General features: G+C 39.1%; 1 protein-coding gene, 1 non-coding gene and 1 pseudogene across 2 annotated transcripts; 2 read left to right on the top strand and 1 right to left on the bottom strand.

The window, feature by feature from the left end:
• Positions 1-1,615: 1,615 nt before the first annotated feature.
• LOC143618539 (callose synthase 12 pseudogene) lies at positions 1,616-11,769 on the top strand (annotated as a pseudogene).
• Positions 2,059-2,139, top strand: LOC143618541 (small nucleolar RNA J33). Its single transcript, XR_013151029.1, has one exon. It is a non-coding gene; the product is annotated as a small nucleolar RNA J33 (small nucleolar RNA).
• Positions 11,770-12,332: 563 nt separating the features above from the next.
• Positions 12,333-16,122, bottom strand: LOC143618540 (putative ubiquitin-conjugating enzyme E2 38). The gene is made up of 6 exons (XM_077090723.1): positions 15,966-16,122; positions 15,071-15,583; positions 14,916-14,979; positions 14,208-14,347; positions 13,792-14,103; positions 12,333-12,768 (listed from the first exon to the last, which is right to left on the bottom strand). Exons 1-6 carry the CDS (start codon positions 16,041-16,043, stop codon positions 12,532-12,534), a joined length of 1,344 nt encoding a protein of 447 aa, XP_076946838.1. The 5' UTR covers positions 16,044-16,122; the 3' UTR covers positions 12,333-12,531.
• Positions 16,123-16,579: the final 457 nt, after the last annotated feature.

The raw sequence follows: 16,579 nt of genomic DNA on the forward strand, positions 1-16,579 counted from the left end.
ACGGGCCATATACCCAGACCCGGCCCAGTATAGATACCGGGTCCCGGCCGGACCGGTCCAATCGGCAGGCCGGGCCGGGTTTCAAAACAATGACCTAGAAGAAGAATTGCATAGACTAAAATATTTATAAAAACAAATCATTTACTATTCGACTACTATTTTGTAACTTTTGTTTATAAATATTGCAAGGTTTTAAAAAACAAACCAAACGATGGGGTATTATATTCAAAAAAAATCAGTAGTGACCGGTAGCATTTTGGAAAAATTCATCAGGGGTGACCGCGCTTAATACCTATAAAAAGTTTTGAGAAAAATCGCCAAATTTAACCTACTAACGAAGAAAACGGCAGTGGCCGGAGCCACCCCGGTCCCCGTATAGCTTCGCCCCCGCTAATAATAACCTTGTTTAAACAAGAATGAATATGAGCTTTGTTTATGGAGCTCGAATTGGTTGGAACGAAAACAAGCCTACAGTTTTATCATGTAGGGATAAGTTTTTTATCCCGAATACTTGTACATGTACATGTTCCGTACCTGTATATGTGCATGTACATGTATGTGTCTATTGGGTACGTGTAGAATATTGAAAGTTTTTTCATTATCTTCACTTTAGCTTCTTGTTGCCGGTCAATATTTACTTTGTATTAAAAAATATATAATTTTTTATAAACTTTGTTTTTAATAAAATTTATATAAGTGTGTTCACAAAAATAAACTGAACAATACCGTGTTTTTAGATTTTTTTTAAAACTTAATAAAAGTTATTATAAAAAATCAATATTATAATCAAAACTAATTAGTGTGTAAAGAAAAGGAAAAACAAAATAAATAGAAGTCCAATAAGAAAGTGACAAGTGATAGTGAATGGGTTTGCAAACTAATTTGTTGTGGTGAACCGGTTTGGCCCAAATCTTTGAGTTTTTAATTTTTTTATAATTTCAAATAGTAAGGCAAACCATGTGTGGTTTGCTAATGGGAGTGGTTTTACGGGTACTGGTACCCGTTTAGAATATATATAGGCTTTTATTAGACTTTCAACACCTATAACTTAACTTTCAAACGAGATTTTCAAAACATAATATATATTAGTTGAATACATTCATTGTCAATTTATATGTGTATATTCATATATTGTGTATTCGTATATTTTTATTTCATGTATGTATAATTATGTATATCGTTAAATAACATGTATTAACTTTCTCTCTTGTTTTTCTATATAAATTGAGGAAGCAATAAACAAAGAAAAGGAAAATGGAAAGATGGTTAGCGAAGATTAAACGAATGTTGACTTTCTTTGTATACGTTAATTTTGTTTTAAACATTTTGATAAATATTTTTTTGATACTTTGCATGTTTTGGTATTCATCCCCATCCACAACCTCCAAACCGACCACCCCTCCCTCCGTTTCCCTGAAGGAATCTCTTGAACAACTACACCCACTGGTGCTCCTTCCGCTTCTCTATGCGGGTTTGTATCTTTTACGATAGCATAAAACACACTCGAACATTCCATCATCGCTACTTTCTTCCAAGTAGTCGAAAACAACAACCTTTAACATGCTAATGCTTCCCATTCACTTGCGGGTCTGTTAACAAAGTGAAGTGGTGAATACGCGGTTTAGCCCCGAGCATGCCTGCTCCAGGTGACAGTCTGCTTTTTGAAAACGCGGTCCCGTTTCAAAAAGTGATGTTTTTTACCGACAAGCTAGACGGGTGCACACGATTCTTACATCCCGAGACGCAATGAATAATGTTCCCGTGAATCGCGTTTTTTAGCAACTCGTTGTTTATGAACATGCCACTGGTTGAAAAGATGATGGCGTTTAGTGTCTTAACACCTTATTACAATGAAGAAGTTGTGTATAACACAGAACAGCTTTGAACCGAGAACGAAGACGGTGTGTCTGACGCTTTATTATCTGCAAACGATTTATGCGGACGAGTTGAAAAACTTTTTGGAACGGGTGAAACGTGAAGGAATGAAGTCAGATTGTGATTTATGGACGGTCAAATTTCGGCTTTCGGCTTCATACAGAGGTCAAACATTGGCCCGTACGGTTAGGGGAAGTATGTATTATTATCGAGCTTTGAAAATGCTCGTGTTTCTTGATTCGGCTTCTGAGGTGGACATTCATGAAAGGTCGGTTGAACTCGTGCCTATGGTACATGGCAGTAGCGGTGATAGTGTTGGTGCCGTGGCGGCCCGAGGGATAAGTCGGGCCGACAGTACTGTTAGTGCTTTGTTTAAAGGTCACGAATACGGGACCACTTTGATGAAGTATACGTATGTGGTCGCATGTCAGATTTACGGGGCTCAAAAGGCGTAAAAGAACCCACACGCGGATGAGATTTTGTATTTAATGAAAAACAACGAGGCTCTTCGTGTCGCGTATGTTGATGAGGTGGCAGTAGGCAATGGTGTGTCGGAATATTACTCGGTTCTTGTGAAGTATGATCAAGAATTGGAAAAAGAAGTGGAGATTTATCGGGTCAAATTGCCCGGCCCGTTAAATCTCGGGGAGGGAAAACCCGAGAATCAAAACCATGCCATGATTTTTACTCGTGGTGAGGCGGTCCAAACAATCGATATGAATCAAGATAATTATTTTGAGGAAGCACTTAAAATGAGGAACCTGTTGGAGGAATTCCGTAGCCATTATGGTATTCGTAAGCCGACTATTTTAGGTGTTCGAGAAAATATCTTCACGGGCTCGGTTTCTTCACTCGCTTGGTTCATGTCAGCCCAAGAAACAAGTTTTGTGACACTTGGTCAACGGGTTTTAGCGAACCCGTTAAAGATCCTGTTGCATTACGGTCATCCAGATGTGTTTGACAGGTTCTGGTTCTTGACACGTGGCGGGATTAGTAAAGCCTCAAGGTTAATCAACTTAAGTGAAGACATATTCGCGGATTTTAACTGCACTTTACGAGGCGGGTAGCGTGACCCACCATGAGTATATTCAAGTCGGGAAAGGACGAGATGTTGGGTTAAATCAAGTTTCAATGTTTGAAGCGAAAGTTGCAAGCGCAAACGGTGAGCAAATTTTGAGCCGAGACGTTTATCGTTTAGGTCACCGGCTTGATTTCTTCCGAATGCTTTCGTTTTACCACACGACAGTCGGGTTCTCTTTCAACACGTTGATGATTTCACTAACCGTTTACATGTTTCTATGGGGCCGATTGTATCTCGCGTTAAGCGGGGTGGAGAGCTCGGTTGCAGATAACGCTAACACAAACCGAGCATTGGGCACGATTCTAAACCAACAGTTCGTTGTCCAACTTGGGCTTTTTACTGCATTACCGATGATAGTCGAAAACTCACTCGAGCTTGGGTTTCTAAAAGCCATTTAGGATTTCATGACAATGCAGCTACAGTTATCGTCCGTTTTCTTTACGTTCTCATTGGGCCCACTACTTCGGTCGCACGATTCTTCACGATGGGGCAAAATACCGCGCCACGAGCCGAGGGTTCGTAGTAGAGCATAAAAAGTTTGCTGATAATTACCAACTTTACGCGTAGTCACATTTTGTTAAAGCCATCGAGCTCGGGTTAATACTCACGATTTACGCGGGTTACAGCCCGGTTGCAAAAGGAACTTTTACTTACATTGCATTAACCATTTCAAGTTGGTTTCTCGTGTTTTCGTGGATCATGGGCCCGTTTATTTTCAATCCATCCGGGTTCGATTGGTTGAAAACCGTGTACGATTTTGATGATTTCATGGAATGGATATGGTTCTCGGGTGGCGTTTTTGCAAGACCGGAGGAAAGTTGGGAAGCATGGTGGTATGAAGAACAGGATCATTTAAGAACAACCGGGTTCTTCGGGAAATTATTTGAAATAATTTTGGATTTACGGTTTTTCTTTTTCCAATACGGGATCGTTTACCAGGTATTGCAGCCGGTAGTAATAGCATTGCGGTTTACTTGCTTTCTTGGATATACATAATTGTCGCGCTTGTGATTTATTCTATTATTGCATATGCCATCATCATCATCATCATCATCATCATCATCGTACTCAGTATATCCCACCAATAGCAAAGCTATGGTAGGGTCTGAGGAGGGTAAGATGTAGACAACCTTACCTCTACCCCATAGGGATAGAGAGGCTGCTTCCGGTGAGACCCCCGGCTCGATAGTAGTTTTGCATCAAGCCTTGGACATAATGTAACATCCCGAAATTTTTATATTGATAAATAAAAGAAAGTTATGTTTAGTGATTTCACGTTTTAGATATTTAATGTCGAGTAAGGAACGGGTCTTGGGCTTAGTTATTTTATGAACTCGGCCTGTCTCGACCCGTAGGAAGCCAACCCGAGCCTAACCAAACCCGTAGTATATAAACGAAAGTTCTTGACACTTCCACCATTTTCACCATCTTCCTTCACTTACACCCACCCAAACACTCTCATTTCTAGAGAGAGAAGCTAGAGAGAGAAAGTTCTCAAATCACAAATCCGAGTCCACAATCTTGTTCCTAATCGTTTTTGGTAAGTCCCTCTCGAAAATCATCCGTTTTCATAACCATTTTCGAGATCAAATCGAGCAAAAACTCCCATTTTCGTAACTTGAGTTTTCGGGTCAAAAACCGCCTTGTTTTGATGTCAAAATGCAAGCTTTTGTGTTTAAAAGTACAAGGAATCGATAGCCCTTTCAATCCCGAGCATTTCCATGTCAAAAACGTCGATTTTGGGTCAAAAATCTGGAAAAATCTGGAAAACCCGTGGGTTTCTCCGTCGCCAGCTTGAAGGAGTCGAATCAGACTCATTCGATCGAACCAGTCGATCGAATCAGTCCATTCGATCGAATGCGTAGATCGAACAAGTCCAGTCGACCGAATAGGGAAGCAACCGAATGGTCTCCAACTCATTCGATCGAATGAGTTTTGTATTCGACCGAATGAGTGTTGTATTCGATCGAACGTGTTCCTATTCGATCGAACGTGTTCCTGTTTGATCGAACGTGTTGTATTCGATCGAACGTGTTGTATTCGATCGAACGTGTTCCTATTCGATCGAACGTGTTCCTATTCGATCGAATCAAGCCAGAACCAAGCTGTTTCCAAGTTCGCCTAAGGTTTAACCTCGCCTGAAGCGAAGTTCGTTTTTAAAATGAATTAAAAACCTAATGGAAAATGTGTTAAGGCAGTTATCGAAAACGAGTAGTAGTAGTTAATTGATATGTGTAAATATTATACAGTTAGCCGAGCCCAGTTAAAGAAAGGAATTACGATCAACGGCGAGCGTAACAGGATCCAGGTGAGTTTCTAGCCCCATTTCCTTGTTATGTTTTCGGGGCTGTGTGCATACTCGATGTGAAGTGTGAATACACTTACCTTAAGTGGTAAGTGTATGCTATAGATGTTATACGAGGTATATATTTTATAAAGCTTGTCGGTACGTGAACGATCTTCGGATATTGCACGTATCGCCAAGGATAGTAAATTCCAAGTGGTTGATAGTGTGTAGGAATGTTATGATGTGACTGGTTTATTACGTAAATACCGAACTGATATGAAGTGTGATGTAGACAAGTAGAGGTAGAGCGTGTTAGAAGTGGCAAGAGTCTAGTAAAGGTGTTAGTGGCATAACGTGAGCACGTGATAGGGAAAGCCTGTACGTGCCGTCGTTATTATGTGTGACTTGCTATATTGTAAATAATGTGCTGATAGGAAGTGGGTTATAGACAAGTAGAAGTATAGTGTGATAGAACTGGATAGGGGTCTAGTAATAGAGTTAGGGGCATAACGTGAGCACGTGGTAGAGTGAGTCTATGCGTGTCTTCGTTATTAAAGTGGCACAAGTGGCATAAGTGGCATAAGTGGCATAAAGTGGCACAAGTGGCATAAGTGGCATAAGTGGCATATAGTGGCATAAGTGGCATAAAGTGGCACAAGTGGCATAAGTGGCATAAGTGGCATAAAGTGGCATAAGTGGCATAAATTGGCACAAGTGGCATAAAGTGGCATAAGTGGCATCAATGGTTAAGCTATAGGGGTAATTAAGTGGTTAAACAGTGGCATGTTAGACAGTGGACTATGTGTCTTCGGATACGTATATATATTGTATGAAGTGGTTGTATGATAAGTTGCTTAATTAACTAGAACTCACTCAGCGTAGCTGACTTTTAGTATGCACGCAGGTGAGCTGATTATAGAGTTAGCATGAGGATGACACACGGCATGGCTTGAACGGCTGGCATCTGAAGAAAGAAGTAAAGATGTTTTAAATATAAAGTTTTGTGTTATGGTATCAAAGAAAAGATTGAATGATTTGTAACAAATGATTGATGTTTTATATTCCGCGAAAAGTTTTAATAAACCCTGATTTGAAGAACTGTGTTTATGAGTAAATCCGACGCGAAAGTAGGGCTTCCGGTAACGGGGCCTTACAAGTTGGTATCAGAGCATAAGTTCGAGAGATTTAAGCATCCTACATGCTTAGACTCGAACAGAAAATGGGATTTAAGTAAGAAAGGAAAGAAGATGCCAGTTCAAGAATGCCATGTGTCGCTCAAGCAAGATCAGTAAAGGTAGGGTGTATGATTAAATGATATATGTTAATGAGAAAGGAAAGATATGAGAACGTCAGGGATAGGAATAATTGATTGTTTGATTTGACAAACTGCTTAAGTAGAACCAGCACAAATAGACTCATAAAGGGAAGTGTATAGGACACGGAAAGTAACGTGATCAGCTAATCACAACTGGCCACTGTTATTACCTGTTAGCCTTACTATCCTTGTACTAGATAGTTCCTTGAGTGATGATGTTTGTGTTTTCCCTTTTAGATTACGATGGCTGGAGCTGGAGAATTTGTTGAAACTGGGGGTCGCACTGGGCGTCGTGGCAGGCCTCGTCATGTCCGGCAACCCTCGGTGGAAGAAGCTTCCCACACCGAAGATGAAGGAAGCGCAGCTGGAGGAGACCAGAACAACAACGAAGAAGTTCAACTTAGCCCTGCAGTTCAAGCAGCCATTGTTCAAGCTGTAGTTGCTGCTGTGAAGAACCTGAATCCCGAAGGGTCTGCTGGAAGCCGTGAACGAACTGCTGAAGGGGCGGGTGGTGATGGTAGAAAGGATGGGGAAGGTGAAAGAGGGGCCTCGAGTGGGGATAAGTCTGTGAAAGTCGATGATAGGAGAGGAGGACAAGGTGGGTGCAGCTATAAGTCCTTCAAAGGTTGTGACCCGCCTAAGCTGACTGGTTTAGGAGACGCAATCGCTACTCTCCAGTGGATAACCGCTATGGACAAGGTTATCCGCATTAGCGAATGCCGTCCCGACCAAGCAGTGGGTTATGCCACTCAGTCATTTGAAGATGAGGCCATGTACTGGTGGGAAACGGTCGAACAAAGGAAGACCCGAGAGGAGATTAAGGCCATGAGGTGGGATGACCTTAAGGAGTTAGTGATGAAAAGGTTCTGTGCTGATGCTGAGGTTGAGAAGGCCGAGATGAAATTTCTGAATCTAAAGGCGGACAAGATGACACATCGTGAGTACACCACTGAATTCAACCGCATGTCTAGGTTGGTACCTGACATGGTGACCACCGAGGCGAAACGGATCAAGTGCTACGTTAGAGGACTTCCCCAGAAGGTCCGCATGTTGGTCAGGGCCAACAAACCTGTTACCTTTGAGTCTGCGGTCGAGTTGGCGGAGATGGTCTATGATGATCTGGCGGCGGATGATGTGGAAGTGGGAGATGAGGAAAAAGGGAAGGGAACTAAAAGAGCTGGGGATGTCGTGGAGCGTGCAGGGAGAAAGACACAGAAGATGGCAGGAAGGGAAGCATGTAAGGTGTGCGGGAAGATGCACTTGGGGGAATGCAAGGCTGGTCCAAACCAGTGCTACCGATGTGGGAGGAAGGGGCACATCTCCCGTGAATGCACCGAGGACCAGAAGTGTTACAAGTGTGGTAAGTCGGGTCACATAGCTAGGGAGTGTAGAGAAGCCGTGGCAGTGGGGGAAGGAAGAGGAAGCGCGTGAAAGGATGGTCTATTAGCTGCTGAGGAGGTTGCAGGAGAATAAGTGGCATGTCACAGTTGTTTTACGTTTAGTAGTTAAAGAGTGTTTTATGTTACAGTTGAACCTATGTTTGTTTAGCAAGCTTGAATGATTTCCTTTTATGTTATGAAGTACTTGTGACTTCTGGTGCTTTAGTATGAACGATCTATGAATTTAACTTGAATGCATGTTGGTTATAATAAATAGTTGTGTGATGGAAAAGCGTGTAAAAATAAGAAGTTTTCCGTTTATAGGGAATAAGTTAGGTTTCGGGGACGAAACCTCTTTAAGGAGGGAAGACTTGTAACATCCCGAAATTTTTATATTGATAAATAAAAGAAAGTTATGTTTAGTGATTTCACGTTTTAGATATTTAATGTCGAGTAAGGAACGGGTCTTGGGCTTAGTTATTTTATGAACTCGGCCTGTCTCGACCCGTAGGAAGCCAACCCGAGCCTAACCAAACCCGTAGTATATAAACGAAAGTTCTTGACACTTCCACCATTTTCACCATCTTCCTTCACTTACACCCACCCAAACACTCTCATTTCTAGAGAGAGAAGCTAGAGAGAGAAAGTTCTCAAATCACAAATCCGAGTCCACAATCTTGTTCCTAATCGTTTTTGGTAAGTCCCTCTCGAAAATCATCCGTTTTCATAACCATTTTCGAGATCAAATCGAGCAAAAACTCCCATTTTCGTAACTTGAGTTTTCGGGTCAAAAACCGCCTTGTTTTGATGTCAAAATGCAAGCTTTTGTGTTTAAAAGTACAAGGAATCGATAGCCCTTTCAATCCCGAGCATTTCCATGTCAAAAACGTCGATTTTGGGTCAAAAATCTGGAAAAATCTGGAAAACCCGTGGGTTTCTCCGTCGCCAGCTTGAAGGAGTCGAATCAGACTCATTCGATCGAACCAGTCGATCGAATCAGTCCATTCGATCGAATGCGTAGATCGAACAAGTCCAGTCGACCGAATAGGGAAGCAACCGAATGGTCTCCAACTCATTCGATCGAATGAGTTTTGTATTCGACCGAATGAGTGTTGTATTCGATCGAACGTGTTCCTATTCGATCGAACGTGTTCCTGTTTGATCGAACGTGTTGTATTCGATCGAACGTGTTGTATTCGATCGAACGTGTTCCTATTCGATCGAACGTGTTCCTATTCGATCGAATCAAGCCAGAACCAAGCTGTTTCCAAGTTCGCCTAAGGTTTAACCTCGCCTGAAGCGAAGTTCGTTTTTAAAATGAATTAAAAACCTAATGGAAAATGTGTTAAGGCAGTTATCGAAAACGAGTAGTAGTAGTTAATTGATATGTGTAAATATTATACAGTTAGCCGAGCCCAGTTAAAGAAAGGAATTACGATCAACGGCGAGCGTAACAGGATCCAGGTGAGTTTCTAGCCCCATTTCCTTGTTATGTTTTCGGGGCTGTGTGCATACTCGATGTGAAGTGTGAATACACTTACCTTAAGTGGTAAGTGTATGCTATAGATGTTATACGAGGTATATATTTTATAAAGCTTGTCGGTACGTGAACGATCTTCGGATATTGCACGTATCGCCAAGGATAGTAAATTCCAAGTGGTTGATAGTGTGTAGGAATGTTATGATGTGACTGGTTTATTACGTAAATACCGAACTGATATGAAGTGTGATGTAGACAAGTAGAGGTAGAGCGTGTTAGAAGTGGCAAGAGTCTAGTAAAGGTGTTAGTGGCATAACGTGAGCACGTGATAGGGAAAGCCTGTACGTGCCGTCGTTATTATGTGTGACTTGCTATATTGTAAATAATGTGCTGATAGGAAGTGGGTTATAGACAAGTAGAAGTATAGTGTGATAGAACTGGATAGGGGTCTAGTAATAGAGTTAGGGGCATAACGTGAGCACGTGGTAGAGTGAGTCTATGCGTGTCTTCGTTATTAAAGTGGCACAAGTGGCATAAGTGGCATAAGTGGCATAAAGTGGCACAAGTGGCATAAGTGGCATAAGTGGCATAAAGTGGCATAAGTGGCATAAAGTGGCACAAGTGGCATAAGTGGCATAAGTGGCATAAAGTGGCATAAGTGGCATAAATTGGCACAAGTGGCATAAAGTGGCATAAGTGGCATCAATGGTTAAGCTATAGGGGTAATTAAGTGGTTAAACAGTGGCATGTTAGACAGTGGACTATGTGTCTTCGGATACGTATATATATTGTATGAAGTGGTTGTATGATAAGTTGCTTAATTAACTAGAACTCACTCAGCGTAGCTGACTTTTAGTATGCACGCAGGTGAGCTGATTATAGAGTTAGCATGAGGATGACACACGGCATGGCTTGAACGGCTGGCATCTGAAGAAAGAAGTAAAGATGTTTTAAATATAAAGTTTTGTGTTATGGTATCAAAGAAAAGATTGAATGATTTGTAACAAATGATTGATGTTTTATATTCCGCGAAAAGTTTTAATAAACCCTGATTTGAAGAACTGTGTTTATGAGTAAATCCGACGCGAAAGTAGGGCTTCCGGTAACGGGGCCTTACACATAAGACACATAACACTCAACCATCGGGACACCGACCGATTGGTGCATGTACCCTTGTCTTTCAGCTATCACACCACCACATGATGCCTGATTAACCTTCCGCCACTTTTAACGTTATTTTCACGAGATTAGTAAAATAACGTCAAAATTAGTGCAATTTCACTTTTGCCCACCCGAGGGTTCACACATATATACATTATATGCATGCACCGCAAGCAGGGCGCCTATTATTGCATATGTGCGCGACAATTTTGCTGCTAGAGATCACATATACTATCGGTTGGTTCAGTTTCTCGTTATCATTCTTGGATTAGTTATTATCGCAGCGTTGGTTCAGTTTACACAATTCGAGTTTGTTGATTTGTTCACGAGCTTGCTTGCGTTTATTCCGACGGGTTGGGGGTTTTTATTGATTGCACAAGTGTTTAGGCCTGTTTTGAAAGAATACTTGGATTTGGGGTACGGTTGTATCGGTGGCCCGACTTTATGACATCATGTTTGGAGTATTATAATGGCGCCGGTGGCGTTTTTGTCATGGATGCCGGGTTTTCAGTCGTTGCAAACACGGATTTTGTTTAATGACGCGTTTAGTCGGGGCTTGCAGATATTTAAGATCCTTTCTGGAAAGAAGTCTAAAGTTGACAAGCAGTATTGAGGTAAATATTGCTACACTTTTAGTATTTTAAATAAACTTGTAAAGCTTATATTGTGATGTAATGATCTAATTGTTTATTGTAGGTATATGATGTCGGATTATATAGACTATGTGAAGTGTTAGATTTACAAGTGCTGCACTGTTTTAGTTTATTTGGTGAGGAAGCAAATACTTGTTTAATACCACATTATATTTATAGTACATGTAACTAATTAAATTAAATTATGAAACTTATATTGTTAATGTAATATTTTAATTTGTTTATTGCAGGTGGGTATATGATGTTGGAATACATATTGTAAAGGACCAGATTTACAAGTGCTGCTGTGTTTTGGTTTCTTTGGTAAGGAAGCAAAAACTTGTTTGATACATATTATTTATATATGTAACTAGACGGGGTCGGTTTGGCTAATAACGGGTTAAATAAGGTTTGGGCTGCGACATGTAATACGGGTTAAAATGGGTTGACCTGCCCAAGATATACACATTTTATAAATGTTTTACTAAAATTTATATTGTTTAAGTAATATTGTAGTATTATAATAAAATGGTGGTGATATTAATTGGCTGAATGTTGTGTCATGTTTTGTAGGATCAGCATGAATGAAGTAGATAAAAAGGTAGCGAGTGGGTCGTCTTTTGTTGATACTGGTGTTTGATTTATTAAACTTGGTGAAAAGAGTAGTCTTGAAGAATATAGGTTTATAATTGTGTGCAGTTTTATTGATATAACAACCTGATGTCTTGAAACTTTGGTTATTATTCAACTGAGTAGTTGTTATAGCATGATATGATGGGTTTGCACCTCTTTATTTGTAGTTTGATTTCTAGATGTTGTCGTTTACGTTTTCATGGTACAGTTCAGCCTGTAACTCGAGCTTTATGAAAAGTTCGGCTGCATGGCATTATGGCAGATACTTAGTTTCAACTTTTTGGTCTAACCTAGGAGTGTTGATCGGGTTTGGTATTCAGGCTAATAAGTTTGGATTATGCGTGTTCAAATCAATACCCTGCCCCGGCCCCTAATAACAAAAGTCATATCGATACCTTGTCAGTCATACTTGCTTCAGTTTGAATGATTCACTCGTTTTTCAATTCAACCCAATTATCAAAACCAGGGATGCACCTTGTCCTAAATTATTATTATCATTAATAATATATTTGTTGATTAAAACGAATTATCAACAAAAAGTCTCTTGATATTATCATTCACTCATCGTCACAAAATTAAAACCAAACAAAACCTAAGTCCGAGAATCCGTTATTCATTGTCTAACAAATCTTTACATTTTGTGCACCTAGATTAGGAGTACCCATCCGACTTGCAGCAACTAGAGACACTAGTTTTCAACGCGATACTGGTCACAGTCGGTTGCACCGGATCTACTAAAGTTTGCAACCAGACCATTGATCATTCTACCCACAGCAGCCTTAAACGGCTTTGACCCACTTTTGTCAACAAGGTGCGAACCATCAATTGTCGAACCTACTTCAACACCGTCCATATAAGCCCTGCATGCTGATAGAATCACATGTGCACGGCTGCAGAAATGCCCCACAACAAGTTCCTCAAAATACTGCAATTAAACAATGTTAATTTAGTTTAATTTTTTATGTTTTAATGCGTTAAGGGGTATTCAAAAACCGACCAAACCAAAGCAAGTCATCCTGTTTGAGATATAAGTGGTTCGGTTTGCGCAGTTCTTTCCTGTTGGAAACTTGGCACCAGCCATTTAACCTTTTATAAATTCTAAATATTATATATTTATTATTATTTTTTTTTTGGATTTGTAGCCATGTATCTGTATTATAATTAGGGATGTAAACATGCCAAACCAAGCCCGAGTTTGGCTCGTTTAACTTACGAGAGCCTGAACTTGGATAGTTTTGGCCTCGATTTCTAAAGCTTAAGCTAGGCTCGTGAGTAGTATTTCAAGCTCGAACTCAGCCCGTTTAGTATTAAGTAATTACTTTATGTAGTTTAATCATTTTTAAATATATTTTAATTATAATTTTATATCTAACACGATATACATTATTTAGTTACCTTTAACATAACTTTATGTATATTATATATAAATAGTAGGCTCGTTTGAACTGACGAGCCAGCTTGTGATCGAGCTTGTTTAATCTCAGTTCGATTCGAGCTTTTAGCGAACCAATCTCGAGTTTTACACCATATTCATGAACCATCTTTATCTTTTATAAGAATTTTAACGCAAAACTGAGGATTTTAAAATATGCATTTATGTATCTGTATTATAATTATGAACCATCTTTATCTTTTCTCAAATTTTAATGCAAAAACTAGGGAGTTTAAAATGTGCACTTATGTTTCTGTACTATAACTATGAAAAATGTTATACATTTTAAATTTTACACAAACTAATGATTTTGAAAAAGAAAGCCGCTTCAAACCATCAAACCGGTAAAACTAGCTGACCCATCCAACCCATCGAACATGTGCGGTTTGGAATTTCGTTTCCGAAAACCGTATTTAACAACTCAGCCCAGAACTTTAGTCAAAACGAGCTGAATCGGCCCGTAAAACACACGTTGTAAACATATATCGCTTTAACTAAATAGATGTTAAGAGATACCTTTGGGGGTCTCCTAAGTGTATATATCATTGTTTTCAATGACAAAATAAAGATATCTTCATTATAACTCTTGGATTTCTTGTCACCAACAGTACCAGGATACATATTATCATAACCCGGTTCGTTAAAGAACGGCTTATCATTCAAAATCAGGGCTTGAATCGACACCAAAACTTGAAGCATAGTTGAGTTATTTGGCATCCATTTCTCACTCCCATGACCCGTCCAAGTGTTCAGAAGGCTAAGGCAAACTTTCCCGTCATCGTACAAGTTCGGATTTAAACGGAGCCCACCAGAATAATAGTAAACCATCTGAAACCCAAAAGATGAGAGAGTTATTTGATACAAAGTTAAAGAATTTTGACCCGAATAATGTTAATAAAAACAGAGAATTGTTTATGGGTGGTGTATATTACCGGGGGGATGTCTGGGTAGTTAGGAGGAAAGTGAACATCAAACACGAAAAGACCATCATGATACGGCGTACCTGCGGGTCCCACAATCACAGCTCTCAAAAGATCCATCCTTGATTCGTATATCCTCACAAATATAGTATCTGTTGAAGAAACACGAAAGTATTATTATTATTATTATTATTATTATTATTATTATTATTATCAACACATTAAAAAACTTTTATGATTTTAACTCAATTTCAAGTCAAAATTAGAAAAGATGTCTGAAATCAGAAATGACTTTCGTGTCACAATTACAAAATTTAGAATCAAAGGTATAATTTTAAATATACTTCAACAAAATTTCAAAAGACTTAAAAACTAGGTTAATATGCGATGAGGTTGAAACAGGCGACAGGTTCAAGTTCGGTTGACATGAAAACTCAGTTTTCTTGCATTTTTCACACATTTGAGAAACAACTATCCGCAAATTACAAAAAGAATATTATTGTAATAATGATAATAATCAGAATATATGAAACTGATCAAAACTAATGCATTCATCAAACCAAACATATATAACCGCTATACTTCTGTTTTCAGTCAAGTTTCACTCAAAAGTTATTGTTAGCACGCATTTGTAGCATTGATTTTGGTCACAAGATTCTAATTTATTTTGTGATTAAAAAGAACAAAAGGTAAATAAGTTTACAGTAGAATTCTACTCACCTGGTAAGTCCTTTTCAAGTATTTTCCACTCATCTTGAATTTTCTTTGTCCAGGACCTAGGAGGCTACAACAAGAAACATTTCAACCAACAAATATATAGTTAGTTATTAACAAAACATTATGGTCTATATTGAGTTAATGTTCCCAAAAGTTACCTGTTGCCCTTGAAAACCAGCATTATTGAAGTGATGATCGGAGAAATCATCAACAATATCAAATGACTTGAAGCCTTCAAACTTTTTCTTGACTTCATCTTGATTTTTACCTGCAGAAGTTGATGCTATGTTTGAACTGGTAGATGCAATGTCGGTGGGTGTGTATGGAATTTGATGATTATGGTGTTCGGCGGGAGGATCAATGAGTTTGGTACTAGCAGTGACAGGTGCGGGATCATTCAGCCAGGAAAAAGATGCTTCAACACCAGGAGGTAGATCAACGTTATCAAACTGGGCTTGCATGTTGGAATAATGTGCTTCGTCGTCTTCTTTAGAGTTTTCAAACATGTAATAATCACAGTCATCATCATCATCGTCTTCGTATTCAACCATGTCACCATCATCGCCGTCATCATAATCATCTTCGTCTTCGTCTTCGTCTTCATCATGGCATGACATATCTGAGTTCAGAGATCCAGATGAGTGGCCTTCATTAGTAGGCTTGACGACATCCTGCAAGCAGAAATACTTTGTTAATTTCAACAGAGAAAATTGAAGACCAGAAACATCACTCGGAGTTGAAACGTAATTTAGGGAAAACAGAAACTATTAAAATATCAGCCATTATTCTGCTTAAAAACAGAATATTAAATAAACACAGTTTCAGAGGAAGTAAAGGCCTAACAAAATCAAATAAAATTGCATTCAAATTATATATCAGTAGTAATCCGATCACAGTATCTTTAAAAAAAGAAAAGCATAAGAATAATAATAAAATTAGGGCTGAGATGAAGATTGATAGAATTGTGACAGTTTGTGGATTAATGAAAGCATACAACAACAAGGATGAGGATGAGGATGATGATGATGTAAATAATAAAAGTAAAAGAAATACCTGATCTAAATGTTTAGCGGTGGTGGTGGTGTTGTTGTTGTTTACGATTGAATCATCGGTGGGGATTTCAACTTCCATTGCCTTGCCGATGCCGATGGGGTGAATAAAAACCCTACCTAGAAGAATCCAAATCCAAAAGGATGGTGATTTGTATTGTATTGTACGAATGTTAAGTCAAAATCAATAAATACGATTGGAAACCAAGTTAGGTTAAGGTGCTTCCTCACTTGTATTATATATATATATATATATAGAGAGAGAGAGAGAGAGAGAGAGAGAATGTTGAGCGGCTTATTAGCGCCCTTCTTAACTTTTACTTTTACGCCTTAACCAACAAACCCCATCATCTTTTTTCATTTACTTTGGATCTTTTTTTCAGTTTTCTAAATAAAACAATTATATATATATATATATATATATATTAACTAGTAGAGTGCCCGCGCGATGCAGCGGTGAACAATAGTTAAAGGTTGTTAACGAGCTAATATAATCCAAACCAGGGCTAGCTCGAACTGGACTCGAACTTCATTCCAAACTGAATTGGCTAGGCTTCAAATTAAACTTGAGATGGTATGCTTGACTGTCAGTGTATGATTTGTTGTCCATAACTGATC

The sequence above is a fragment of the Bidens hawaiensis genome, unplaced genomic scaffold (assembly GCF_021521415.1).
Source record: "Bidens hawaiensis isolate Kalapana, Puna unplaced genomic scaffold, B.hawaiensis_p1.1 tig00085579_1, whole genome shotgun sequence".
Taxonomy (NCBI): domain Eukaryota; kingdom Viridiplantae; phylum Streptophyta; class Magnoliopsida; order Asterales; family Asteraceae; genus Bidens; species Bidens hawaiensis.

What these genes read in the sequence shown, in the direction of transcription:
- LOC143618540 (XM_077090723.1), bottom strand. Translation starts at nt 16,043, where the DNA reads ATGGAAGTTGAAATCCCCACCGATGATTCAATCGTAAACAACAACAAC. An exon ending in CTGGTTTTCAAGGGCAACAG is followed by an intron (nt 14,980 to 15,070) that starts GTAACTTTTGGG and finishes TTCTTGTTGTAG; the next exon opens with CCTCCTAGGTCCTGGACAAA. An exon ending in ACTTGAAAAGGACTTACCAG is followed by an intron (nt 14,348 to 14,915) that starts GTGAGTAGAATT and finishes TTTCTTCAACAG; the next exon opens with ATACTATATTTGTGAGGATA.